The 26,548-nt window shown below is 50.8% G+C and overlaps 2 protein-coding genes across 3 annotated transcripts in view; one reads left to right on the top strand and one right to left on the bottom strand.

The window, feature by feature from the left end:
- Positions 1-332: 332 nt before the first annotated feature.
- Positions 333-10,650, bottom strand: DAO (D-amino acid oxidase). 2 transcript variants are annotated; one of them, XM_070763337.1, is made up of 13 exons: positions 9,750-10,650; positions 8,085-8,362; positions 6,283-6,485; positions 5,513-5,627; positions 4,530-4,606; positions 4,317-4,382; positions 3,176-3,230; positions 2,857-2,961; positions 2,048-2,130; positions 1,521-1,638; positions 920-1,018; positions 674-809; positions 333-460 (listed from the first exon to the last, which is right to left on the bottom strand). In XM_070763337.1, the coding sequence occupies exons 3-12, from the start codon at positions 6,474-6,476 to the stop codon at positions 678-680; spliced, it is 1,044 nt and encodes a 347-aa protein (XP_070619438.1). In that variant the 5' UTR covers positions 6,477-6,485; positions 8,085-8,362; positions 9,750-10,650; the 3' UTR covers positions 333-460; positions 674-677. The 2 variants fall into 2 exon arrangements, with proteins under 2 accessions (XP_070619438.1, XP_070619439.1); XM_070763338.1 differs by lacking the exons at positions 8,085-8,362; positions 9,750-10,650 and having other exon boundaries at positions 6,283-6,508.
- Positions 10,651-10,742: 92 nt separating this feature from the next.
- Positions 10,743-26,548, top strand: part of SSH1 (slingshot protein phosphatase 1) — a 17,479-nt gene continuing 1,673 nt past the window's right edge. The window contains 9 exon segments of the mRNA XM_070762017.1: positions 10,743-10,888; positions 13,198-13,238; positions 21,967-22,076; positions 22,247-22,311; positions 23,857-23,978; positions 24,084-24,152; positions 25,518-25,583; positions 25,821-26,015; positions 26,526-26,542. Of these exon segments, the coding sequence (XP_070618118.1) occupies positions 10,817-10,888; positions 13,198-13,238; positions 21,967-22,076; positions 22,247-22,311; positions 23,857-23,978; positions 24,084-24,152; positions 25,518-25,583; positions 25,821-26,015; positions 26,526-26,542 (757 nt within the window). The 5' untranslated portion in view covers positions 10,743-10,816.

Below are 26,548 nucleotides of genomic sequence, written 5' to 3'. Positions count from 1 at the left end.
CTTTCCCCCAACTAACCTCAGATTGTGCCCCCTTGTTCTTGTGTTCACTTCCCTATTAAAAACACTTCCCTCCTGGACCTTATTTAACCCTTTAACGGAAGGTAACGCCATTAGAAACCAGAAGGAAAGCGAATATAGATCGGGAGGCAGATCTAGTTGTGATTTGAGAAGAAAAAGCATGAGTGAAAGTTGTATTGACCTACAGAGCAAGAGGAGGACTGACCTCTGGCTTGGAGAAAGAATCCCAAAATTGTTATTTTCAGATGACCCCCCCCCCCCCCGCTTAAACGCATTCGTTCATCATCTCCCTAAGAATAAAACCCAGCACCCAGGAGGAAAGTTTATCTGTATTTTAGATTTGGGGATCCATGCAATGGTCGATGTTACAAATTTTCCATCTGCTGCTTCCTGTGTTGCTCCATCAACATCTGGGACATTTTTGGGGGGTGGTACCAAAAACCTAAATCCAGTTGAAAGGAAAGAGGGAAGGCTTCACAAACCTTGGAGCCCCTCCCCAATCCCAAACCGCTGCCTCATTTACTTTGTATACACAGCCGAAGTGGCGACTCCAGCTATAAATCCCCTTAAGGAACCAGACCCCCAAATCTGACAAGACCAGCCCCCTATTGCAAGAGGGAAGTGGGGGGAAACACAGACCTCCACCTTTGCTTACTTGTTCAAAGCTTTGCCCGAGGTGGCTTGGTCAACTTCTGGCCTTCTAGGATCTTCCCAAAGAGTCTGGCTGCCTCCATGGCACAGCCCCAGTGAATGGTCAGCCCAAACCCTCCGTGCCCGTAATTGTGAATCACCTGGGGGAGAAAGAACCGGAACTTCAAAGCAAGGAAGCAGGTGAGAGGCAAGGCACAGAAGATACTACAGCATCTCCTGGAATCCTTTTCGTCCAGGAAACAACGGCTACCTCCGATCGAAGCACCCCGTCACGAAGGGTCTCGTGTTCCAGCCGGACCGCAGGGCGGGATGGGCGCAAACCACTCCATTCTTCGACCACCTTGGCTCCCTGGAAAGAATGACAGGCAGCAGCTTATCCTCAGAACCCAAGACTTCTGCATTGGCCAAGGGCCACTAAAAACCCTGGAGCAGCTGCTATGGATGTCTAGGGCACAGGTAGGTAAAGTTGTCTCTTCTATGGCATGTGGACATCAACTCCTAGAATTACAGAGCTAGCATGACTGGCTGAGGAATTCTGGGAGTTGAAGTCCACAAGTCACAGAAGAGCCAACTTGGTCTACCCCTAGGCCACTAGAAGTCCTCCAAGGTCCCTTCCAGCCCTAGGATTCTATGATCTTGGGCAGGAGGTTGGACTAGAATATTGGTAGGCAAAGTTGGCTCTTTCATGGCATGTGGACTTCAACTCCCAGAATTCCTGAGCTGGCATGACTGGCTGAGGAATTCTGGGAGTTGAAGTCCACAAGTCACAGAAGAGCCAACTTTGCCTATCCTGGGTCTAGGGGAGGAGAACGCAAGTGTTTTTCGCAACAGCCTTGGCGGCTCCGACCTACCTGGAGGCTTGGCATCAACTTGCAGCATCCTTCCCAGATTTTCCTACGATCCTCGGGGTTGTTCTCTCTACTCCAGTTGCCCAGCTGAAATATGCCGCCCAAGGTCACCGTGCGGCTCCTGCAGAGAACAGGGGGGGGGGGGGCAGTCGGTCTTGAGTGATTTCAAACCCGGGCAGTGCTAAGACGTAGGATGGAGGACCTGACTCCCCCTCCCACCTTCAGGAGAGACCCCCTTCCTTGGTCTCTTGCCCTCCAGGGGGGCCAGGTCAAAGGTCGCATCCTGCTGAGCCAGCAAGGTCAGAATCCCACCCTCTGGGGGACCCCAAATTAGAGGAAACCGCGTTCCCTTCTCAGCAGAAGAGGGTGGGAACCTCCCTTGAATCTTGAGAACACGGGATCACTGGATTCCCATAGAAGGAGGAGGCTCGATCCCAGGAGATGCTGCTGGAATGTCTCCTGACTACCCCCTCCCCTTGGTTGGATCCCCCTGGATCCTTCCGCCTTTCCTCCGCTGCCTTTTTCCTTACGCGGGGATGATGTAGGGCTCCCGGTAGATCCCAGCGTCAAGGTCGTGGGTGACGATGAAGTGCTTCACCCAGGGGGCCTCGACCTAGAAACCCAGAGAAGGGAGCTGGGGCAGCCGGCCAACGCACGGCCAGAAGAAACCATTGCCCTGATTACTTCTGGTTTGTGGTGACAATCAGTGGAATATTGATTGATTTGAACCAACCGCCCATCTCCCCCCAGCAAACAACACCTGCCTCTCCCTCCCTGCTTGCCCCCAGGGTGCAGGGCCTTCTGGGGAGGTTCAGACCAGCCTCCCTCAACCTCCAGCTGTGCTCTCCCACTGGGACAGTGGTGGCAAACCCATGGCACGGGTGTCGCAGGTGGCACATGGAGCCATATCTGCTGGCACAGGAGCCGTTGCCCTAGCTCAGCTCCAATGTGCATGTGTGTGCCGGCCGGCTGAATTTTGGCTGGCACAGAGGCTCTGGGAGGGCGATTTTGGCTTCCAGGGAGCCTCCAGTGGGATGGGGAGGTTATTTTTACCCCCCCTGGCTCCAGGGAAGCCTTTGGGGCCTGGGGAGGGCGAAACACGAGCCGGCTGGGCCCACCAGAAGTTGGGGAACAGGCCGTTTCTGGACTCCAGAGGACCTCCGTGAGTCGGGGGAAGCTGTTTTCGCCCTCCCCGGGCATTGAATTATGGGTGTGGGCACTCACCCAATAGAACATACACACGCTCTTTCAGCACCCAAGGAAAAAAAGGTCAGCCATCACTGTGCTGGGGGCATGTCACAGCTTGCCTCCACCAGCCCTGTTGAGCCCCAGGCCTCACCTTGATGACCTGTCCTCGGCCTGGACACAGCTCGGGGTCAGTCTGTAGCTCTCCGGCACGAACCCCAGTGCAATTGACCACCACATCCACCCCTTCAGCGGTCAGCTAACAGAATGAGAGTAAGTGCCTTAATTCCCCATCTTGCTTTGCAGGAATAAGCAAGACCCTCCCACCCCTCCCTCTCTGTCCAGAATGGTGTTTCTCCAACTCCCACTTACGCAAGTTGAGAAGCACCTGTCCTAGAGGGACCTTGCCAAGGTGGTGCCCTCCAGGTGTTCTGGATTTCAATTCCCACCATTCTCGGCCCGCACTAACTCACCTCCTGGAAGGACTTGATTTTCCGATGGAAGAACTGGACCTTCCTTGAGGTCAACCTGTCAAGAGCAACAGAGGGTGGTCAGCAGAAGACTTTGACAGACGTGTCTGTTGGCTCTGGGGTTCTCAGAGAGAGACTAAGTGGGGCTCGAAGGCCACTGTTCTTCCTTTTCTCCACCCACAACTAGTTTGTTTTCAAGACATTAACATCTCTGACCAGGTTGAGAGGAGCTGGTCATTATTATCCTCAATCTGAGTATTGCATTGGCAGTTCTGTGTTAGCAAAAACTTCAGAAGAGAAGGATTTAGGGGTGGTGATTTCTGACAGTCTCAAAATGGGTGAGCAGTGTGGTCGGGCAGTAGGAAAAGCAAGTAGGATGCTTGGCTGCATAGCTAGAGGTATAACAAGCAGGAAGAGGGAGATTGTGATCCCGCTATATAGAGCGTGGTGAGACCACGTTTGGAATACTGTGTTGAGTTCTGGAGACCTCACCTACAAAAAGATATTGACAAAATTGAAGGGGTCCAAAGACGGGCTACAAGAATGGTGGAAGGTCTTAAGCATAAAACCTATCAGGAAAGACTTAATGGACTCAATCTGTAGAGTCTGGAGGACAGAAGGAAAAGGGGGGACATGATCGAAACATTTAAATATGTTAAAGGGTTAAATAAGGTTCAGGAGGGAAGTGTTTTTAATAGGAAAGTGAACATAAGAACAAGGGGACACAATCTGAAGTTAGTTGGGGGAAAGATCAAAAGCAATGTGAGAAAATATTATTTGACTGAAAGAGTAGTAGATGCTTGGAACAAACTTCCATCAGACGTGGTAGATAAATCCACAGTAACTGAATTTAAACATGCCTGGGATAAACATAGATCCATTGTAAGATAAAATACAGGAAATAGTATAAGGGCAGACTAGATGGACCATGGGGTCTTTTTCTGCCGTCAGTCTTCTATGTTTCTCTGTTTCTATTAACCGAATGACAAGGGCTCCAACTGAGTTCTCAAGGCCACCAGGTGGATTAAGGATTTAATCAAAGGCCCCAACCGGCTTTCCCAGCCACCCGCTCTGTCGCTGTGAGAATAAAATCCGAACTACCTATAACTCAATAAACACCAAGACAAAGAAGAGGCAGACGTACTCCTCTGTCAGCCAGGTGAGGTAGATTTTGCCCTCCAAGATCAGAGCCGTGTTGAACCATCCGAAGCTGGAATTAGGGGGGAAAAAATATGGATACAAATTCTGGGAGTTGAACTAGACCCATCTGCAAACAGCCAAGGTTGAGAAAGGCTGGTCTACAACAGTTCCCCAAATCCAAGAGAAGAGAATACCTGATAATGCAGGTAACTCATACCTGTAGCCCGGGAAGAGCTCCAGCTCCTTCTGGGACAGTTTCCTGAATCCCAAGACTGTAGGTCTCCATGATGGGTCCTGCAGAGAGAGACCCCAAGGTGAGACAAGGGGGAAAGAGAATCTTCTTCTTCTGGTTAGTTGCGAACCTGTGTCCGACTCATCACAACCCCATGGACAATGTTCCTCCAGCCCCTCTGTCTTCTACCGTCCCCCGGTGTCCATTTAAGCTCACGCCGACTGCTTCAGTGACTCCGTCCAGCCGTTACGTTCTCTGCCATCCCCCTCCCAGCATTAAATAAATAAAATAAATACTTTATTGTCATTGTATGCAGATACACAGTATAACCATGCAACAACATTCGTATGATGCCAAAGACCAATCTCAACATACATAACAATCAACCCACCACAATTTCCCAACGGAACCATCCAACATCCACACCACAAACCAAGTAGTATTGTCCAGAAGTTCACTGATGGTGACCCTCTAGTACAGGGGTAGGCAAAGTTGGCTCTTCTATCACTTGTGGACTTCAGCTCCCAGAATTCCTGAGTGAATCATGCTAGCTTAGGAATTCTGGAAGTTGAAGTCCACAAGTCACAGAAGAGCCAATGTTGCCTACCAATATATCTAGTCCAACCCCCTGCCCAAGATCATAGAATCCTAGGGCTAGAAGGGACCTTGGAGGTCTTCTAGTCTAGGGGTCGGCAAAGTCGGCTCTTCTGTGACTTGTGGACTTCAACTCCCAGAATTCCTGAGCCAATCATGCTAGCTCAGGAATTCTGGGAGTTGAAGTCCATGTAACATAGAAGAGCTAACTCTGCCTACCCCTGCATTCCAAGGTGGGAAGGAAGGAGGACCCGAAATCCTGAAAAGCAAAAGTCCAGGTGAGTATTGTTAACACTGTCTTTACTCCAGCCTCCCACGGAGGAACAAGCTTGCATTGAGACAATAGCTCAGGTGGTTTTAAGGCCACCACTTACGGGAACCGGTCGTGTGAAGAGGTTGTACCCCGAGAGCAAGAACAGCCCCATCGCTTCGGCTTCTGCGGAATTAACATGTCGGAGCAGATAATCAAAAGTCTCTTTGTTCCAGATCCTGCAATATTAAATAAGAGAGGATCGGGCGTCTTCCTTCCTTCCTTCCTTCCTTCCTTCCTTCCTTCCTTCCTTCCTTCCTTCCTTCCTTCCTATCGGAACTGGAGGAAATTGCAAGAGAAAAACCGTTGGCAGGTAGGAAGCTGGCAAAAAGGCCCAGCTGGGGGGAGTTTGGGGCCATGGTTTGAGAGGAGGGGCCCTCGGTCAACCTGGGCACAGATCCCCCTCCATCCACAGATTGATTGACAATTTTTTACCAGGGCAAAAGGGGGAAGGGGGGGGGAGAAACTACCTTGTTTATAAGTTTCCCTTCACATTTAACCCACTGAACTCTTTACTTTTGACCAAGGAATCCTTGAAAAACAAAGAAAGGGTTGGACCAGGGGTCAGCAAAGTTGGCTCTTCTATGACTTTATGGATTTCAACTCCCAGAATTCCTGAGTTAGCATGATTGGGAGTTGAAGTCCACAAGTCATAGAAGAGCCAATTCTTCTGACCCCTGGGTTGGACCTTCTGCCCCTTGGAGACGGAGGGACTTCTTTAGTCAGCCTGGCCAAAGGGGTGAGAGGGTGGCGGCCTTCAGCCCCTGGTCACCTGAAAGGCGCAGGAGGGGCCCAGCCAGCCCTGGCAAGGGGAGCTGAGCCTTGGCCACTCACGTCTCCTGCGTGTGTCCCCTGTCGTACAGGTAGGGCTGCCAAAGACCGGCCGCCCCACTGCTGGTGGTGCTGGGGCCGAATTCATCTGCGTAGATCTCCAACTGCAGCGGCTGGTCAACGGAGTGATACCGGTCATGGATGCAAAGGGCCGTGGACAGGCCTATCACCCCAGCTCCGATCACGGCCACGCGCATGGCGAGGGTCTGGAAGGGGCAAAAGGAAGGGGAGACCACCTTGCATCCCCTGGAGAGAACAAATCTCAAAGAAAAAGACTGAACATTTTTTCTTCTGGGGGTGTAAAGTGGGTGCTGGGCATTTCTTTGCCCCCAACTGCTGCCAATCACTGTCCCCCCACGTCTCCAGGCCAGGCTGGAGCATTCTGGGCTGGGGCGATTCCCCCTGGACACGGCAGGCTGCCCACTAAGCTTTCAGGGGGAGGAAGACCCCACCCTGCAGTTCACACAAACACACACACACACTCTTTCTGTGATGGTTTGCAATAAACAAACAAAAATTTATGCATGGTATGTCTGTGTGTGTGACTGTTAGCATATGGGGTTTTTTAAATATTTAAATATTTTAAATTTATCTGATTGCTTATGATTTGTTTTTTACATGTTGTGAGCCGCCCCGAGTCTTCGGAGAGGGGCGGCATACAAATCTAAGTAATAAATAAATAAATACATAAATAAAAGGTTGAAAGTCTTTTCAGAGCTGCCAAGCCTCTCTTGGGGGGGGGGGGTCTTAGATCTCTCTTGATTTAAGTATTGCCCACAAGATCCTCTGCTGCAACGTCCTCCCTGTCAGCGACTACTTCAGCTTCAACCACAACAACACAAGAGCACGCAACAGATTCAAGCTTAATATTAACCGCTCCAAACTTGTCTGTAAAAAATATGACTTTAGTAATCGGGTTGTTGAAGCGTCGAACTCATTACCGGACTCCATAGTGTCATCCCCTAACCCCCAACATTTCTCCCTTTGACCATCCACGGTTGACCTCTCCAGATTCAGTAAGGGGTGTGCATAAGTGCCCTAGAGTGCCTTCCGTCCTCTGTCCTATTGTCTCTCCTATATCCCATATATCTTCTCTTCCATCCCTATATTCTTTCTCTATTCTTTCACTCATATATTTTATTCCTGTTTCTTATTCCTATATTTTATGCCTATATCTCTTCTATTCTTTCTCTGATATATTTTACAAGAGTATATCCTCTATCACCTTCATTGTGTATTGGACAAAATAAATAAATTAAAAAATAAATAAATAAGAGGGTGGGATTTCTCAGAAGCCAGCAGGAGGAAGTGAGCCTCCTGGTGTCTTTCTTTCTTTCTTTCTTTCTTTCTTTCTTTCTTTCTTTCTTTCTTTCTTTCTTTCTTTCTTTCTTTCTTCCTTCCTCCTTCCTTCCTCTCTCTCTTTCTTTCCCTCCCTTCCTTCCTCCTCTCATTGATATATTTTATTCCTATTTTCTCTCCTCTTTTCTTCCTCTAATATATTTCACTTGAAGGCACCCCCTATTTCCTTCATTGTGTATTGTTGTGTATATTGGACAAAATAAATAAGTAAATAAAACTTTTTTTTTTTTAAGGCTAGATTTTTACCAAACTCAGCCAAAGAGTTTCGCCTCGTCTCTCCGTCCGGAAGGCCAGACCCTCCCTCTGCTAAATCTCCAGAGTCTTTTTCCCACAAGACCCACAACCCCCAGGAGGCTGCATTCCCCCCCCCTCCGAACCACTTTGTTATAATGGTCATTCTCACAACACCCCCAAAGGAGACGAGCGAGAGAACAGAACCATCTCACCGTGACTGTCCAGAGGCCCAGAAACGTCTCGGTCCGACGGGGTGCAGCTCCGGGCAGGAAGAAAGCTGGGAGACTATGAATGTGCTGGTCAAAGGTCCCTCCGGCAGCACAATGAGGCCACGAGGAGGAGCTTCAGGTTCTCCTGTGCCGAAGAACTTTTTGGGGGGCAGAGAGACAGAGAAGCAAGGCGTAACTCAGGGCTCCTGGTCAGCCCCACCGGATGGACGCTGCTTCTCCTGAGCAGGAGGGACCTCTTGTGTCCAGCATTGAAGTGCTCTCTTTAAAAAAAAAATGTAATTGATTTTTATCATAACAACAAAACATTCACACAACACATAGCAATGTGCTCAGTGTTAAGTGGCCACCACCAAACAACATTCATGCCCCTCCACCAAAATGGGGGCTTATTTTCTGTACAGTGGTCTCTTTACTTATGAACTTCATTCGTTCCGTGACCAGGTTCTTAAGTAGGAAAGTTTGTAAGAGGAAGCAATTTTATCAATCAATGTAAAAGCAAATAATGCGTGCGATTGGGGGAACCACAGGGAAGGTGGAGGCCCTGTTTCCTCCCAGAAGATTCCTAGAGAGGCCCCACAGAGGCTTCTCCCTGCCTTTTCCGGCCCTGTTTACTCCCAGGAGATTCCTAGAGAGGCCCCACGGAGGCTTCTCCCTGCCTTTTCCGGCCCTGTTTCCTCCCAGGAGATTCCTAGAGAGGCCCCACAGAGGCTTCTCCCTGCCTTTTCCGGCCCTGTTTCCTCCCAGAAGATTCCTAGAGAGGCCCCACAGAGGCTTCTCCCTGCCTTTTCCGGCCCTGTTTCCTCCCAGAAGATTCCTAGAGAGGCCCCACAGAGGCTTCTCCCTGCCTTTTCCGGCCCTGTTTACTCCCAGGAGATTCCTAGAGAGGCCCCACAGAGGCTTCTCCCTGCCTTTTCCGGCCCTGTTTCCTCCCAGAAGATTCCTAGAGAGGCCCCACAGAGGCTTCTCCCTACCTTTTCCGGTTGCAGTTTCCTCCCAGGAGATTCCTAGAGAGGCCCCACGGAGGCTTCTCCCTGCCTTTTCCGGTTGCAGTTTCCTCCCAGAAGATTCCTAGAGAGGCCCCACAGAGGCTTCTCCCTGCCTTTTCCGGCCCTGTTTCCTCCCAGAAGATTCCTAGAGAGGCCCCACAGAGGCTTCTCCCTGCCTTTTCCGGCCCTGTTTCCTCCCAGGAGATTCCTAGAGAGGCCCCACAGAGGCTTCTCCCAGCCTTTTCCGGCCCTGTTTCCTCCCAGAAGATTCCTAGAGAGGCCCCACAGAGGCTTCTCCCTGCCTTTTCCGGCCCTGTTTCCTCCCAGGAGATTCCTAGAGAGGCCCCACAGAGGCTTCTCCCTGCCTTTTCCGGCCCTGTTTCCTCCCAGGAGATTCCTAGAGAGGCCCCACGGAGGCTTCTCCCTGCCTTTTCCGGTTGCAGTTTTGGAGGCTCAGGTTTGTAAGTGGAAAATGGTTCTTGAGAAGAGGCCAAAAAATCTTGAACCCCCGGTTCTTATCTAGAAAAATTTGCAAGTAGAGGCGTTCTTAAGTGTATCCTTTTAACTCAAGAGCAATATATCTATTTACATATTATAAAGTGATTCCAATTTATTCTTTATGGATTGGTCTCGAAATTCTACTGACCATATATCTTCTTACCTCATCCCATCGGTTCCTGCAGATCAGTTTCATTGGTCGAATTCATCCTCTTGTCCATCATCTCAAACTGAATATGATCCACCATGTACCGATACCAATGTTGCATTGTCCATTTTGTCGCATCCTTCCAATCTAGGTCTATGACCACCTGAGTGCTTTCTATGGCTGCTTCTTTTGTTGCTCTACATTCTCCCCTCTCCTCCCTTTGGACTAATCCCGCCATTTCCTTCGTCATTGTCCATCCTATGTGTAACATCCTGTCCATCTCCTCTTGCAGCTCTTCCCAAAAGTTCTGCACATGGGGACATTCCCCAAACCTGGGCATAAGCAGCCCCTTACCTTGACCCCCTGCCAACAGGCATTCTTGACACTGAACGTGGGAGAGGGGCGGCATACAGATCTAATGAAGAAATACAATAAACAACTAAACCCTCGGCCCCCTCCGCCCCCCTCCCCCCGTTCCTTGCAAGAGCCCCCAGCACAAAGGGGGAGGGCAGAGGCTCTGGGGCTGTGGGGGGGGGGGGGCGGAATGGAGGGAGCTGCCAGCAGCCTGGGAGGGGGAGACAGTCGCCAGGCATCTTTGGGGGTCAGTAAGGGTCGAGTCCAAGTGCCCTCCAGTGCCTTCCGTCCCCTGTCCTATTGCTCTCCTATCTCTCCTGTCTCTTTTCTCTACTCTTTCACTGATATGTTTTACTACGTATGAGTACCTCCTCTATAACCTTCATCATGTATTTTACTATGTGTATATAGATATATACCCACTAAAACCCTCATTGTGTATTGGACAAAATAAAATAAATAAATAAACAAAAACAAACAAACAAATAAAATAAAAGACTGAGAGCATTTCTCCTGAAAGCAACAGGGAAATCAGCCCCTGGGGTCCCCTCCCTCCCTCCCCTTCTCTTCTCCCCTCCCTTCCTCCCTCCTCTTCCTCCTCCCTCCCTCCCGGTCGGCTGCTCCGCCTCCTCCTCCGCCTCCTCCGCGTGGGGGCCGAGCCCTTCCCGGCCTCCCTCGCCGACCGGCAGGCTCCTCCCCGGCTCGCCCGCCCGTCCGCCGCTCCGGCCATGGCGCTGGTCACTCTGCAGCGCTCGCCCACGCCCAGCGCCGCCTCCTCCTCCTCGGCCAGCGCCAGCGAGGTCAGACCGGGAGACCCCCCCCCCGCAGCCCCCCGCCCGCCCTTGGGCCCTGGGGGAGGGAGCAGCTCTGGAGCTCAGCCCCCAACCAAAGAGGGGGGGGTCTGCCTGGGAATGGGGAGGGGGTCCTGGCCTCAATGCACGGAAGGCCCCTTTCTGCTCTGGCCAGGAATTGGGGGGTGGGGGGGTCTACTCCCCCCAGGTGGGGTCAATATCAGGTGGGCCCAGGAAGGGGGAGGGGGCTGGGCCAGCTTTGTGCAGGGGGAGAGTTTGGGGGGGGGGAGCAGAGGGGGACTACTAAGGTGGCCCGGTGAGGTGGGCTAAACCCCCCCCCCCCATGGCTCTGAGTGCCAGCCGAGTCCAGTGCAATTCTGCCACTGCACCTGGGCAGGTAGAGAAGCCATGACCTGAGCCAAAGGGGGGGGAGCCCCCATCCCTCCTTAGCAGCCCACGTCTGGGTGGGAGGCTCTGGATGGGGCTGGGACAGGCATCCCCCCCCCCGCCCTTCTGGTGCCTTTGCCCCCCCCCCCCTTCAAGAGGCAACCCTTCCTCCCAGCTGGAGGGGTCTTTGGGGTCAGGGAGCCTTCAATCTCTGCCAAGTTCTCCATCACCCCAAAGGGGAGGAGAAGAAATGCAGCCAAAGCCCCCAGGAGGAGAGAGATGGTTGGAGGTGCTGGCTGGGCCTGGGGGGGGGGGGAAATCAAGAGTTAAACCTCGGAGACAGACAGGAGCCCTCCCGCCAATCAATACAAGCCTTTATGTTTAATGCACAGGGAAACTTACGACCACAAGTGCTAAGAACGGCATGCGTTGGCCTTTCCTGGCATTGCCACACTGGCCGGGGATGATGGGGACAAGGGGCCCTTGAGCTGGAGGTCAGGGAACAAGGAATTGGGGAGGGGCCTCTATTCTCCTCGGTAGGTTAGGCAGGCAGGGCACCTTAAGGTCATCTAGTAGCAGGATGTCATAGTTTCTGCCATGAGCCTTTGTTTTTTAATGCATGGGGTAATTATGACCACAGGGGCTGAGAACGGCATCTATCTATCTATCTATCTATCTATCTATCTATCTATCTATCTATCTATCTATCTATCTATCTATCTATCATTATCTATCTAATCTATCTGTCTGTCTGTCTGTCTGTCTGTCTACCTACCTACCTATTTATTAGACTTCTATGCTGCCGAATCGCAAAGGACTCAAGGCAGCTTACAGCAATAATAAAAATAATAATAATTATTATATAATAAAAATAGCAATGCAGATAAATTCAGAGCAATAAAAAGAAGTCGAATGTAATCTAAACTGTGTAAAATCCCGTATTAAAAGAAACCCAACATATAAAGCAGAGTCATGATCCCATCCACATCTATAACGTTCACACAGTGTGACCCAGTCTGTTATTAGTTCATGGCATTGCCAGGCTGGCCGGGGATGATGGGAGGTGAGGGCCCCTTGAGCTGGAGGTCAGGGAAACAGGCTCACGGCAGACACGGTGACATCCTGATGGATGGCCTTGAGGTGCCCCCTCTGCCTAGCCGCCCTTCCGAGGGTCTGCACGAGGAGCCCATGCGCTCTTCCAAGCTCTGGGAAGGCAGGTGGTCCATCTCTTTGGAAATGGGACTGAGATTTTAACTCTCTATGCCATATTTCAAAATACTCCGAGTCTTTCTGGCCTTCTCTGTGGTGGCTCCGACCCTATAGAATCAACTGCCCCCAGAGATTTGTTAGCCTAAACATCTCAGTGTATTCATAGATTTTGCCAATTATTGTGCTTTCTGGGGGGGGGGGGGGGGTGCCCCAAATCTTTCCAGAATTGAGCAAAAGTGATCCTAGCCGTGGTGATATGAAGACGAAGTATAAGGTATTTAATGCTCTTAGTATAGTTATTCTTGAATGTTCCTAAGAGGAGAAGTTCCGGTGTGAATTCTATTTGTAGGTGGGTACTTTCCTGTATCCATTTGTGTCTCCTAGTCCAAAATCTTTTTGTGTAGGGCACAACCTCCACATGTGAAAGAAGGTGGCCAAATTATTTTTTTGCAATGCCAGCTGGTTGGATTTATGGTGTTATTGCAGTGTTCCCAACCTTGGCAACTTGAAGATATCTGGACTTCAACTCCCAGAATGCCCCAACCAGCTGACTAGGGAATTCTGGGAGTTGAAGTCCAGATATCTTTCAAGTTGCCAAGGTTGGGAAACACTGTATTATTGTACTATTGTTTTTGCAAAGGAGACTGAAAATTACGTAATAAATTCTATTATTAATAATAATTATGCTGGGCTTAATTCTTGCTTCCTCTTCCCCCAATCAGCTGGACGTTGGGAGCGATGAGGAACGCAAGCTCAACCTAAGGTAGGTGGAGTTTTCCCCTCACCTGGCAACCCTCGGGGCCTGGGAGGGGGCCACACCCTTGGGTTAGCAGCCACTTATCGCCACGTCTTCCTTACAAACCTCGCGGTGATGTTTCCAACACAGCTGTGAGTTCCTCCAGTCACTGGGTGAGCCCATGTTGACAGGTGAAGGGATGCATTGGGGGCCTGGCCCGAACAATCCCCAGGTGCCCAGGTTGTGTGGTTAAAACCATGTGCCACAACCCTCTGGATGCCCAGTGGTGGGGGCAGGCTAGGGGTCATCGGCGCTTCCCTAAAGCCTCTTCAGGCTCCCGTCCGGCATCAGCTCAGGGGTGGGAACGGGGGTGTCCTGCCTGGGGGTGAAGCTGTAATGCTGGCCATTGGCCTGTGGGGGGCGCTCTCATTCCACCTCTGCCAGCCCGTCTGGGTTTTGTGCCTTGTGTCCAGAGTTTTGCAGGGACCGAAGCCCTGAACAGCCTGGGTCCACTCTTTTTGCAAAGGGTGTGTGTGTGTGTGTGTGTGTGTGTGTGTGTGTGTACAAGCCCATCCCTCAAATGGCAGGCCCAAAAGCAAATTTGAATTGAATTGAATTTACAGTATTTGACTTCTATGCCGCCCAATCCCGTAGGACTGTGGGGCAGGACTGGGGGTCTCTCCCCCAGGGTAGAACGTGGGAAAATAAACCACCCATTGTCCATCAATGCTGGTTCTTAGCCCCAGCCAGGGTTATCCTAAAGAGGGAGGAATACAACACAAGATGCAGGATTAAAATAACCCCCAAAGCAGAAAGTTAACTTGCAAAGAAGGCCTTGCTGGGGGTGGGTGTCCTGCCCCCACCCAGTCCAAGTGGCCGGCCCAAGCCTTAAGCATCAAACTTATCACTTAAGTATCAAACTTATCCGTAAAATGCTGAAGACTCACCTTTGTCGCCAGGCGTGGTGATAACTACTTCCCCCGCCCCCCTATTTGTGTTTTCCGACCTCTGTGGTGTGATGGATTGGGTTGAATGTGTACGATTGTGTAGTTGGGGATTTTATAATACTGGTGATGTTTATTAATGTTTTTAAATTGTTTTTTTAAATTTTATTATTAGATTTGTAAAGTATTGTGTTATTGTTGTGCTGTGAGCCGCCCGAGTCTTCAGAGAGGGGCGGCATACAAATCTAATTAATAGTAATAATAATAATAATAATAATAATAATAATTTATTATTATTATTATTATTATTATTATTACTATTATTATTTATCAGGAAAGACTTCATGAACTCCATCTGTCTAGTTTGGAGGACAGAAGGGAAAGAGGGGACACAATCGAAACATTTAAATACATTAAAGGGTTAAATAAGGTTCAGGAGGGAAGTGTTTTTAATAAGGAAGTGAACACTAAAACGAGGGGACACAATCTGAGGTTAGTTGGGGGAAAGATCAGAAGGAAGATGAGAAAATATAATTTTACTGAAAGAGTAGTAGATGTTTGGAACAAACTTCCAGCAGACGTGGTTGGTCAATCCACAGTCACTGAGTGTAAACATGCCTGGGATAAACATAGATCCACCCTAAGATAAAATACAGGAAATAGCATATAAGGGCAGACAAGATGGACCAGAGGGTCTTTTTTGGCCGTCCATCTTCTATGTTTCTTCTCTGTTTTCTAAGCCTTGTTTGTGGTCTTGAGAGATTTCCTGCCCATGTTTTGTCCTGGGGGTGGGGGCGGTTCTGGGGTGTCCTTGCAGGCAGTCCGCCAGCCCCCTATCTGAGTGGCCAGCTGGTCCCAGCCCCCCCTTCCTCCCGTCTCCCAGGCCCACCTTGTAGTGACCGAGCCTCAGTCCGCAACCTGGCCAGGATGTGAGTCAGCATCCTGTTTTTGAACCCGTGGTTCGAATCCGCAGCTTCCACCTCCAGCCGGGCCCTCGATGACCTCACCCTCAGCCGGACAATGAAGACTTATTTATTTTATTTATTTTCATTCCCAAGTGGACTCAGGGCGGCTGACAAGAGGCATAAATACAATAATCCTAAAATGCAATCAAAATATACGATAAAATCGGTAATATAATAAAACAATAAAATAATGTCCTAAAAAGAAGCACTCATACACAGCAATCCATCTCATTCCCGCCCTGCCAGAAAAGCCAGGTCTTAACGGCTTTCCGAAAGACCGGTACGGAGGCGAATCTCTGGGGGCAGTTGATTCGATAGGGTCGGAGCCACCACAAAGAAGGCTCTTCCCCAAGGTCCCGCCAATCGTCATTGCTTGGCGGACGGGACCTGGAGAAGGCTGATTTCGTGGGCCCTTAGTAGCCACAATGAGGTCGACTTAGAGCCTCTGGAGTGTCTGTCCAGGACCCCCAGCCCCCCCCCCCGTCTCTGAATGCCCCCGACGGCCGGCCCTCCTCCCCCTCCAAGCTGTTAGGGAGCCCGGCCTGCCTTTGCCTTTGCCTCCTTGCCTGGGCTTGACTGTGGGGGGAGATTCCCCTCGTCTCCTGGACCCCCCCAGCCAGCACAGGTAAAGGCAGCCACACCTGTCCTGAAGAGTATGCTCAGGGTCATTGCTTCGGAAGCAAGTCCTGCTCTCGGGGCTGCAAAGGGGGTACTCCAGCTCCCATCATCCAGGGCCAACTTTGCTAAGGCTCCCAATTCCAGGCCAGGGGGGTCTCCAGAGATTTTGGCTGACCCTTGGCCTCAGGCGCTGATGCCCGCAGGACCCTTGGCCTGTGGAGGTCAGTTCATATTTGAGGGCACGGCCTCTGCCAGTGGGGGTGGTGGGGGCTCCTCCGTCCCGCTCGCATTCGTTAACGGCACGGCTTTTATCCCAGGGAAGGTTGGGGGGGATTGGGCCCACCTGTCCTTAAATCGGGGGCCTTGCTTGCATTGCAATGACCGTCCTGGGAAAGAACCCCCCTGTGTTTCCCCCATGCCTTTTGCACAAGGGGACATGGGGGGTCTTAAGCCCACCTCCCCCCCAACCCCTGTCCGTCCCCAACACAGCCGTCTTCCTCGGCTCCGTCCACTCGGATAAACTGGGATAAAGTGGCCCCCAAGGCCCCCAGCCCTGCCTTGCCCACCGTGTCCTTTTGCTGAGAAATTTCTGGGGTCTCTGGAAGATTTTCTCCTCTCTTTCTCCCCCCCCCCAAAAACCTTACCCCGAAAGAGACTTTGCATCAGCGCTGTGAGTGACTCGTGGTCTCTGCGGCTTGGAATTCCTGGCGGCCAAGGCAGCCCACGCCTCGACAGCCGCACAATGGCCCCCGGACAAAGAGCCTTTGTTGGGGAAGCAGAGACGGGGAGCGAAGAAGCTTTCCAGCCTCTTTCAGCCCCTCTGGCCACTCGTGGGGCTGGGCTTCCCCTGGGTCCAAGGAGAGAGAGAGGGACGCTGCCTCCAGACACGGCTCACCACTTTGCTCCCCAATGCCCCTCGGGGATGCGTCCAGAGGTTGGACCTTCCCAGAGCTTAAAACTAATTCCTGAGCCAGGCGGTCGAATTGCTTCTGGAAAAGCCAAGTGGACGGAAACCCTGGCCGGTTGCTCCCTTTCCTGGAGTTAAAAAAAGCAAATTCCGTGCTTGGCCTGATTAGGAAGGGGATCGAAAATAAGTCAGCAAGGGTTGTATTGCCTCCGTGCAAATCGATGGTGAGACCCCACTTGGAGTCCTGTGTCCAGTTCTGGTCACCAGACCTCAAGGAGGATACAATGGAACTGGAAAAAATGCAAAAAAGGGGCAACAGGAATGATCAAATAAATGGAGCCCCTCCCTTAGGACACCAGGTTGCAAGGCCTTGGTCTCTCCAGCCTTGAAAGACGGCGTTGAAGGGGGGCTTGATCGAAGGGTATAAAATCCTGCATGGGATAGAAAAGGTGGATAGAGAAACATTATTTTCTCTATCACACAATACTAGGACGAGGGGGCCCTCCCTAAAGCTCACAGGTAAGAAAGTGAGGACAAATAAAGGGAAATATCTCTTCCCCAGAGGGTCCTTGGTTGATGGGATTCCCTTCCAGAAGAGGTCGTGACAGCTGTCAGTCTGGAGAGCTCCAAGGCAGGATGAGACAGATTCAGGGATGCCGAGTGTATCCTAGGTGGTTATTGAAACGGATGTCCATGTGCCGCCTCTATGTGGGTTGAGGCAGGCAGGGTTCCCTTGGTCCCATTTTTGGGGGGTCAAAGGAAAGGGAGAGTTTGTCCTTCTCTTTTTGCTCAAGATCCCCTGGACAATTGGGGGGCCACTGTGGGACACAGAATGCTGGACTCCAGGGGCTTTGGCCCCATTCAGCCGGGCTCTTCTTAGGTTCTTAACTTTTCCATGGAAAATAAAGACCTTCTTGGGTCTCCTGAGGTCAAGGCATGGGCAAGTGGTCTCGTCTCCCCCGTCTGCTTCTCAAAGGCTGCCCACTGAAATTGGACCCTAATCAGATTGCCCAGAGATGGCCTTGCTCTCTCCTGAGGGTGGGCGGTGAGGCATGCCAGCCCTTCGTCCATCAGGCTGACCCCTTTGACTCCCCCAAGGACAGCCCAGCCCAGAGGGTCTCTCCTGCTATTTTTTTTCAGGGTAAAGGTTTTTTATTTTTCTCCACTTTTAAACAGTGCAATATCCTATACCTTCAATCTTCAATACAATACAATGAATTTACATTTATATTCAGTATTTATCATCCAACAATATGTTGCCACCTTTCCTTTTATCACCTGGAAAACTTTCATATAAACTTTTCAATATCCTTATACAAACTTACAATACTATTTGCTATTACATCTCACCGATTTGCTTTTATTTATCTATTACATTTTATTACATTTAGGCCAAAGTGGTTATTTTCCAATGTCATACATGCTTACTTACCTCCTAAAAATTTCTTTACCCATACCGTATAATTAATTGCTCTTCAAATAGAAAAGTTATTTAATCTTAAGTATTAATTACCCATACTTTATCATCACAATCTCACAAGATGTCATCATAACCATCTCATTCACGGAGCTGGCCAGCGAGCGAAGGCTGTGAGAGGGGAGAGGGTCTCACGACCCTTGCTCAGTGCCCCTCTCCTTTTGAAAGCCCTCTTTCATCGGGGTGGGCGAGGGCTTGTTTGGGGCCCAGAAGAGATTGTGGGGGGGCAGGGGGGAGGCCGGGCTCCATTCCCGAGAGGCGTGGAGAACCCTCCCTCCCACCCCCTCTGCGCAGAGAACGATCGGTCGGCGTGTCCAGTCCCACCGAGGAATGTGGAAGGCTCAGCACCATGACTTTTGAGGAGCTGGTTATGAACCTCTCCGACTTTGCCACCCTCTGCCTCTCCTTCAGGGCCACGCGATGTTTTGGCTGCTTAAAGAAACCCCATCATCCCCAGCCGTATGTACATATTTATTTTTAAAAGTAAAAATGTTTTTTTTTTATTTTTACTGAAAGAGTCATAGATCCTTGGAACAAACTTCCAGCAGACGTGGTTGCTCAATCCTCAGTCACTGAATTTAAAACATGCCTGGGATAAACATAGATCCATCCTAAGATAAAATACAGGAAATAGTATAAGGGCAGACGAGATGGACCAGGAGGTCTTTTTCTGTGGTCAGTCTTCCATGTTTCTGTGTTTCTATTTATTTTATGTATTTGTTTTGTCAAGCACGTATTGGTGGTGTACAGAAATATAGCAATATTTATATACATGATACTAATAAGAGGGAAGCATTAGGACAGGGGATGGAAGGCACTCTGGTGCACTTATGCAGGCCCCTTACTGACCTCTTAAGAATCGGGCGGGGTCAACAGTGGACAGTCTAAGGGTCAGGCTTTGGGGGTTTCGTGATGATACTACAGAGTTAGGTAGGGAGTTCTATGCATTATCTACTCAGTTGCTAAAGTTGTATTTCCTGCAGTCGAGTTTACATTAAGTTTGCATCTGTTGTGTGCTCGAATGTTGTTGTGGTTGAAGCTGAAGTAGGAAGGACGTTGTAGCAGATGATATTATGGGCTACGCTTAGGTCGTGTTGATTGTGAGTCTAGTTGTGTAGGGGATTCTGTTGCGAGGGGAGGAGTGGAGGGCTCTTCTCGTAAAGTATCTCTGGACATTTTCTAGTCCGAAATGTGGTGTGGGCTCCAGACAGATGAGCTGTACGCCACATCCTTCCTGCACCTGGCCACCTACAGCTTTGCCAGAGGCCGAGACCTTCCGAAGGGGCTTCGTTCTGGGTGGGTGTTTTCCCGCGAAGGCTCCTTGGCCATGTTTGCTCCGAGCTTCCCCTGAGCTGCAGAAACGGTTGCGTTAGTCTGCTCTGTTCACAACCAACCCAGGTACAAAACTCTATTTTAATGGCTGGTTTTCTCTCGATGGGGCTGAAGGCCAAATGTGTAACTGGACTCACGTTATGGAGAGGATCCTACGGTTAGAAACATAAACGATTGACAGAGAAAAAGACCTCCTGGTCCCTTCTACTATTTCCTGTCTTTTATCTCAGGGTGGATCTATGTTTATCCCAGGCGTGTTTAGATTCAGTGACTGTGGATTGACCAACCACGTCTGCTTGGAGTTTGTTCCAAACATCTACTAGCAAAATAATATTTTCTCATGTTGCTTCTGATCTCTCCCCCAACTAACCCCTGGTTAGTGGCCCCTGGTTCTTGTGTCCACTTTCCTATTAAAAACACTTCCTTCCTGGACCTTATTAAACCCTTTCACATATTTAAGTGTTTCGATCGTGTCCCCCCTTTTCCTTCTGTCCTCCAGACTCGACAGTTGGAGTTCATGAAGTCACGTCCTCAGGTGGGAGTAGCCACTTCTGGAGTGGGTGGGTGGGTGGGTGGGTGGGTGGATGAGACCCTTCCTGCAGCCCAAATGGCACATGTTTAACTGGTTGAGTGTGCATATCCTCATTTCCTAGTACGGTACTATCGCATCTGGAATGTTTCATAGGCAAGTTGCGCATTGTGCCTCGGTTCTTTCTCTGTAAAAATAGACGTATTGCTAGGTTGGGCTCCAAAGACGGTAGAACGACCAAATTTGAATGGAAGTGAAAATCCAGACAGTCAGACACTGGGAGTTAAAGTTCTAAAGTCGTAAAAGTTCCTTGGACACCCTTGCTTTAAAGAATTGGATAAATATCCTCTGAATTATTCCTTTTTGCTATCAGTTCATTAGGTCAGTGTTTCCCAACCTTGGCCACTTGAAGATATTTGGACTTCAACTCCCAGAATTCCCCAGCCAGCGAATGCTGGGAGTTGTAGTCCAAATATCTTCAAGTGGCCAAGGTTGGAAAACACTGTAGTAGAGTTAGAAACATCGAAACCTAGAAGATTGATGGCAGAAAAAGACCTCGTGGTCCATCTTGTCTGCCCTTCTACTATTCCCTGTATTTTATCTTAGGGTAGATCTATGTTTATCCAGGCATGTTTAAATTCAGTCACTGTGGATTGACCAACCACGTCTGCTGGAAGTTTGTTCCAAGCATCTCCTACTCTTTCAGTAGGAGGGGGCGGGGGGACACTACTCACAGGGTTTGAGGTCTCCGTCGCTTTCTTTGGGGTGCTGATGAGATAGCTCTTCTTGTTGGCCGCCGGCTTGTTGGCAGCTTTAAGACTTGTGGACTTCAACTCTTAGAATTCTTCAAGCTGGGTTTGCAACTTTAATTCTAGGAGTTGGAAGTCCACAAGTCTTAAAATTCGGCCAGGTTGGAGACCTTTCCTGTCCTGGTGAATTCTCCAGGTTGGGACCAATTCCTTCCCACCTCCGAGAAGGCACTGTATGAATCTCCACGTGAAAATGGAAGCTGGGAGGGAGAGGGATTTTTTTTTAGAAAACCCTATGGGCAGAGAATAATCTCCCTGGTGGAATTGGACGACCCAGGGCCATTAGGCAATTCTGCTGGAGAAATTCTCATCTTTCTTCCCTTGGAAACTCCTGCCGGCACAACTCCTGAAGCACACCAGCATGGAACCCCGGGGATGGAAAATTACGCAGTCTGTTTCTGACGGGAAGCCAGGCGCCTTTCTAAAATCATTTGCTCCCGGCAAAGCTTCCTCAATCCCCCTCTGACAAGCACTTAAGTCATTCACTTAAAGCTTGGCTCAGTGCCCCTGGCTCCTGGCTCGGGAACAAGGCCTCCAGTGTGTGAAGGGATCGGGCACAATCCTCGGGTCCCACTAATGGTTGGCCTTCTCCGGGTCCCCTCGACGAAACAATGCCGTCTGGCGGGGCCCAGGGGAAGAGCCTTCTCTGTGGCGGCCCCGGCCTTCTGGAACCAACTCCCCCCGGAGATCAGGACTGCACCCACCCACCTTGCCTTTTGCAAACTTCTTAAAACCCACTTCTTAAAATTGATTCCCCTGGGCTGGTCCGTTTTTATGCATGGTATGTTTGGGGGGTTTGATTGTTTTTGCATTAAGGGTTTTAAACTGTTTTAATAATTGGATTTGCACTATGCTTTATTGTTGTGAGCCAGTCCGAGTCTTCGGAGAGGGGCGGCATACAAATCTAAATAATAATAATAATAATAATAATAATAATAATAATAATAATAATAGTGTCCTGACGCTACCACAGCCACGGAAAGGACGAGCCACTAGCTCCTGGACCTAGAGTGGGGGCGACCAGGGGGTCCTTCCTTTGCACCATGGGGGAGAAGGAAAATGACTTTATTTGGGGATGATGGCCCCCCAGAAAGCTGGACGTTGCCCCAGAGGAGTCAGCCTGTCCACACGCCCTCCCCCCGCCTGACCTGTGCTCTGCCTCTGTGTGTTGCAGCCTAAGCGAGAGCTTTTTCATGGTCAAGGGAGCGGCCTTGTTCCTGCAGCAAGGAAACAGCCCCCAAGGGCCCCCCCGGACTCTCCTGCAGCAGCCTCACAAACATGCAGGTAACGAAGTCCCCCCACCTGTGAGTTGGCAGGGTTGAGGGACAGGGTCCCAGGGGGTTGGGCTATGCCAGCGCCCAGGGCCGGGTGGAGAAGGGGGAGCCGGGTGAGTGGATGCACCAAGACAGGTCCAGGAGAGGCACCTGGTGACTTTGCTACCTGCGGGTCCACAGGTGATTTGCCGCAGCACCTTCAGGTGATGATCAACCTCCTTCGCTGTGAGGACAGAATCAAGTTGGTAAGAGGACTTGCCAAAGCCTTGCCTCGGTCTTGCCCCATACGGCAGCGGTCTTGCCCCAGCTCAGGGTTAGGCAAAGGTTGGCTCTTCTAGGACATGTGGACTTCAACTCCCAGAATTCCTGAGCCAATCATGCTAGCTCAAGGAATTCTGGGAGTTGAAGTCCACATGTCCTAGAAGAGCCCCCTTTGCCTACTCCTGCCCCAGTAGATCCAACCTTGGCAAAAGGAGTTGCTTGGGAGCACAGAGTAGATCTATGAAGAGGAAACCTATTTCTGTCAATCAAAGCAGCATTGGAAGCTGGGTATCTCCAACCATCATTTCTCCTAGCTGTAGCCATCAATGCTTGGTTGTGAGCGCCGTCTGTCTCCTGAAATCAAAGTACAGCGGTGCCTCTACTTACGCACTTCATTCGTTCCGTGACCAGGTTCTTAGGTAGAAAAGTTTGTAAGAAGAAGCAATTTTTCCATAGGAATCAATGTAGAAGCAAATAATGTGTGTGATTGGGGAAACCACAGGGAGGGTGGAGGCCCTGTTTCCTCCCAGGAGATTCCTAGAGAGGCCCCACGGAGGCTTCTCCCTGCCTTTTTTGTCCTGTTTCCTCCCAGGAGATTCCTAGAGAGGCCACACGGAGGCTTCCCCCTACCTTTTCCGGCCTTGTTTCCTCCCAGGAGATTCCTAGAGAGGCCCCACGGAGGCTTCTCCCTACCTTTTCCGGCCCTGTTTCCTCCCAGGAGATTCCTACAGAGGCTCCACGGAGGCTTCTCCCTGCCTTTTCTGTCCTGTTTCCTCCAGGAGATTCCTAGAGAGGCCCACGGAGGCTTCTCCCTCCCTTTTCCGGCCCTGTTTCCTCCCAGGAGATTCCTAGAGAGGCCCCACGGAGGCTTCTCCCTGCCTTTTCTGTCCTGTTTCCTCCCAGGAGATTCCTAGAGAGGCCCACGGAGGCTTTTCCCTGCCTTTTCTGTCCTGTTTCCTCCCAGGAGATTCCTAGAGAGGCCCCACGGAGGCTTCTCCCTGCCTTTTCCACCCTGTTTCCTCCCAGGAGATTCCTAGAGAGGCCCCACGGAGGCTTCTCCCTGCCTTTTCCGGTTATAGTTTTGTAGGCTCGGGTTTGTAAGTGGAAAATGGTTCTTGAGAAGAGGCAAAAAAAATCTTGAACACCCAGTTCTTATCTAGAACATTTTGTAAGTAGAGGCATTCGTAGGTAGAGGCACCATTGTATTGACTCACTGTCGTTGCTGCTTGAAGATCTGAAGAAGATCCCTTAGCTAGCGGGACCTGGCCTTGAGTGAGACCTTCTCCCTGGATCTGAAGGAGGCACCCGGGGGCCCTCCAGGGGCGTCAGATTAGAACCCCATCATTCCCAGCCCCCCTTCCCTGCCTGTGCTGCCAGGTATCTTCAGAGGGCCCCAGGTGGGTTGGGGAAACTGAATTAAACCCTCTTCTTTTTGTCTCGCCAGAAACATGTCTAGCTAAACTAGAAGGTAGCTAAAGAGAGGTTTGTCCCAAGGGACGAGAGCTGAGCACTGCCTTGCTGGGTTTCAGGCCGTGCGCTTGGAAAGTGCCTGGAGCGACCGCGTGCGCTACATGGTGGTCGTCTACAGCAGCGGGCGCCAAGACACCGAGGAGAACATCCTGCTGGGCGTGGACTTTTCCAGCAAGGAGAGGTGAGGGGGGGGCAAGGCCTGGGGGACCACTGGAAGGACAGGGCTGGGACCCCCCACCCCCCCAATCAGCAGCCCTGGACCCCCCGCATTCCTCTCTCCCGACAGCCAGAGTTGCACCATCGGGATGGTCTTACGCCTGTGGAGCGATACGAAGATCCACCTGGATGGAGATGGGTAAGAAATGGTTCTTAGGGTTTAGGTTCTTTCTTTTCTTTCTTTCTTTCTTTCTTCTTTCTTTCTTTCTTTCTTTCTTTCCTTCTTCTTTCTTTCTTTCTTTCTATCTCTTTCTCTCTCTCCCTCCCTCCCTCCCTTCTCTCTCTCTCTCTCTCTTTCTTTTGTTCTTTCTTTCTATCTATCTCCTTCCTTCCCTTCCTTCCTTCTTTCTTTCTTTCTTTCTTTCTTTCTATCTCTTTCTCTCTCTTTCCCTCCCTCCCTTCTCTCTCTCTCTCTTTCTTTCTCCTTCCTTCCTTCCTTCTCTCTCTGGATATCCAAGTGCCACCTCTATGTGGGTTGAGGCAGGCAGGGTTCCCTTGGGTCCCATTGGGTGGGGGTCAAGGGAAAGGGAGGTCTTGCCTTCTCTTTGTGCTCAAGATCCTCATGGACAATTGGGGGGACACTCTGGGACACAGAATGCTGGACTCGAGGGGATTTGGCCCCATTCAGCCGGGCTCGTCTTAGGGTCTATGTTCTTAAACTGGTGGAGGGCCGTGAGACTGTGGTGAAAAACAGAGGGAGAGAATCAAGATCACACAAAGGGTTAATGTCACTTCATAAGGGCTTGATAAGGCCACACTTGGAATCCTGCATCAGTTTTGGTCACCACGATGCAAAAAGGATGTTGAGACTCTAGGAAGATGGCAGAGAGAGCCACAAAGAGGATGAGGGGACTGGAGGCTAAAACATAGGAAGAACCATTGCAGGAACTGGGTTTATGTCTAGTTTAATGGAAAGAAGGACCAGGGGAGACACGATAGCAGCCTTCCAATATCTCAGGGGTTATTGCCCCAAAGAAGAAGGAGTCAGGCTATTCTCCAAGCACCTGAGGGTAGAACAGGAAGCAATGGGTGGAAACTAAACAAGGAGAGAAGCAACTTAGAACTAAGGAGAAATTTCCTGACAGTCAGAACAATTAATCCCTCCTGAAGTTGTGAAAGCCCCAACACTGAAGTTCTGAAGCAGATGTTGGATAACCCTCTGTCTGAAGTAGTGTAGGTTCTGCTGCCTAAGCAGGGGGCTGGACTAGAAGCCCTCCAAGGTCCCTTCCAACTCCGTTGTCATTATTATTATCAGTTCCTGGAGGGGGAGGGGGTGGCCCCTTGTGCCAAGAGCTGCTAAGCTCCCCCTCTGAACCTCACCTGCTTCCGTCTCTTGGGTACCGAGGACCCACCTGCCCATAGATACCAAGAATAGTTGCAGGACTCGGGCCCAGAGGGAGAATCCTTTTTTGGCTCTATTGTGAAAAGTGCGCGGTGTGTTTATGTGTGAAGAGCCCGACTCTGGCCTGTGTGCGTTGTGTTGACTTTTGTCTGTCCTTGATAGCGGCTTCAGCGTCAGCACGGCCAGCAAGACCCACATCTTCAAGCCCGTCTCGGTGCAGGCCATGTGGTGAGTGACCCCCTCCGTTCCTGCTTCCTCCCCTTCCTGAGGCCGAAACCGCTTTTCCGTGGCCACCACAGCCCCCTCCCCGGCGGTCCATGGCCGGCCTCAGCAGCTCTTTGGGCCTTGTGGTGGTCGGGCGGGTTCTGCCGTGCCTGTGGACTGAGCCCTGTCGGTGTGGCTGGGCCTTCTCCTGCCCCAGGTGCCCGGGCCGAGCCCTCTCCCTTGGGGTCTCCCCTCCCGCAGGTCCGCTCTGCAGATCCTGCACAAGGCCTGCGAGATGGCCCGGAGGCACAACTACTTCCCGGGGGGGATGGCGCTGGTCTGGGCCACCTACTACGAGAGCTGCATCGCCTCCGAGCAGAGCTGCCTCAACGAGTGGAACGCCATGCAGGACCTGGAGTCGCCGCGGCCAGACTCGCCTGCCCTCTACATGGACAAGTGGGTCCCTCCCGGTCGCGGTTCTGGGCAGGGGGGGAGGGTTGTCCCCTCCGGCCCTTTTGGAAAAGGAGTGTCCTCCCTCGCCTCCCTCGGCATTTGTCCCAGCCTCCGTGGCGCAGTGGTTAGAGTGCAGGACTGCAAGCTACTTCTGCTGATTGCCGGCTGCCAGCAGTTTGGCAGTTCGAATCTCGCCAGGCTCCAGGTTGACTCAGCCTTCTGTGCTTCTGAAGTTGATAAAATGAGGACCCAGATTGTGGGGGGCAAGAGGCTGACTCTGTAAACTGCTTAGAAAGGGCTGGGAAGCACTGGGAAGCGGCATATAAGTCTAAATGCTATTCCTTCCTTCCTTCCTTCCTTCCCTCCCTATTTTTCCTCATTCCCCCCATTTTTCCTTCCTTCCTCCTTTTTTCCTTCCTCCCTACTCTTCCTATTTTTCCTTCCTTCCTTCCTTCCTTCCTTCCTTCCTTCCTTCATTCATTCATTCATTCATTCATTGGTGGTTCAAATGAGGACCCAGATTGTCGATGGCAATA

This window comes from Erythrolamprus reginae, chromosome 10, assembly GCF_031021105.1.
Source record: "Erythrolamprus reginae isolate rEryReg1 chromosome 10, rEryReg1.hap1, whole genome shotgun sequence".
NCBI classification, from domain to species: domain Eukaryota; kingdom Metazoa; phylum Chordata; class Lepidosauria; order Squamata; family Dipsadidae; genus Erythrolamprus; species Erythrolamprus reginae.
This window is presented reverse-complemented; position numbering and strand designations above follow the sequence as displayed.

Bases quoted from the DNA above. Each gene is read 5' to 3' on its own strand.
- DAO (XM_070763337.1), bottom strand. From the start codon at position 6,476: ATGCGCGTGGCCGTGATCGGAGCTGGGGTGATAGGCCTGTCCACGGCC. The intron at 3,231-4,316 runs GTACGTCTGCCT...TGCTCTTGACAG, and splicing joins CTCACCTGGCTGACAGAGGA to GTTGACCTCAAGGAAGGTCC. The intron at 1,019-1,520 runs GTAGGTCGGAGC...CATTCTTTCCAG, and splicing joins AGTTGATGCCAAGCCTCCAG to GGAGCCAAGGTGGTCGAAGA.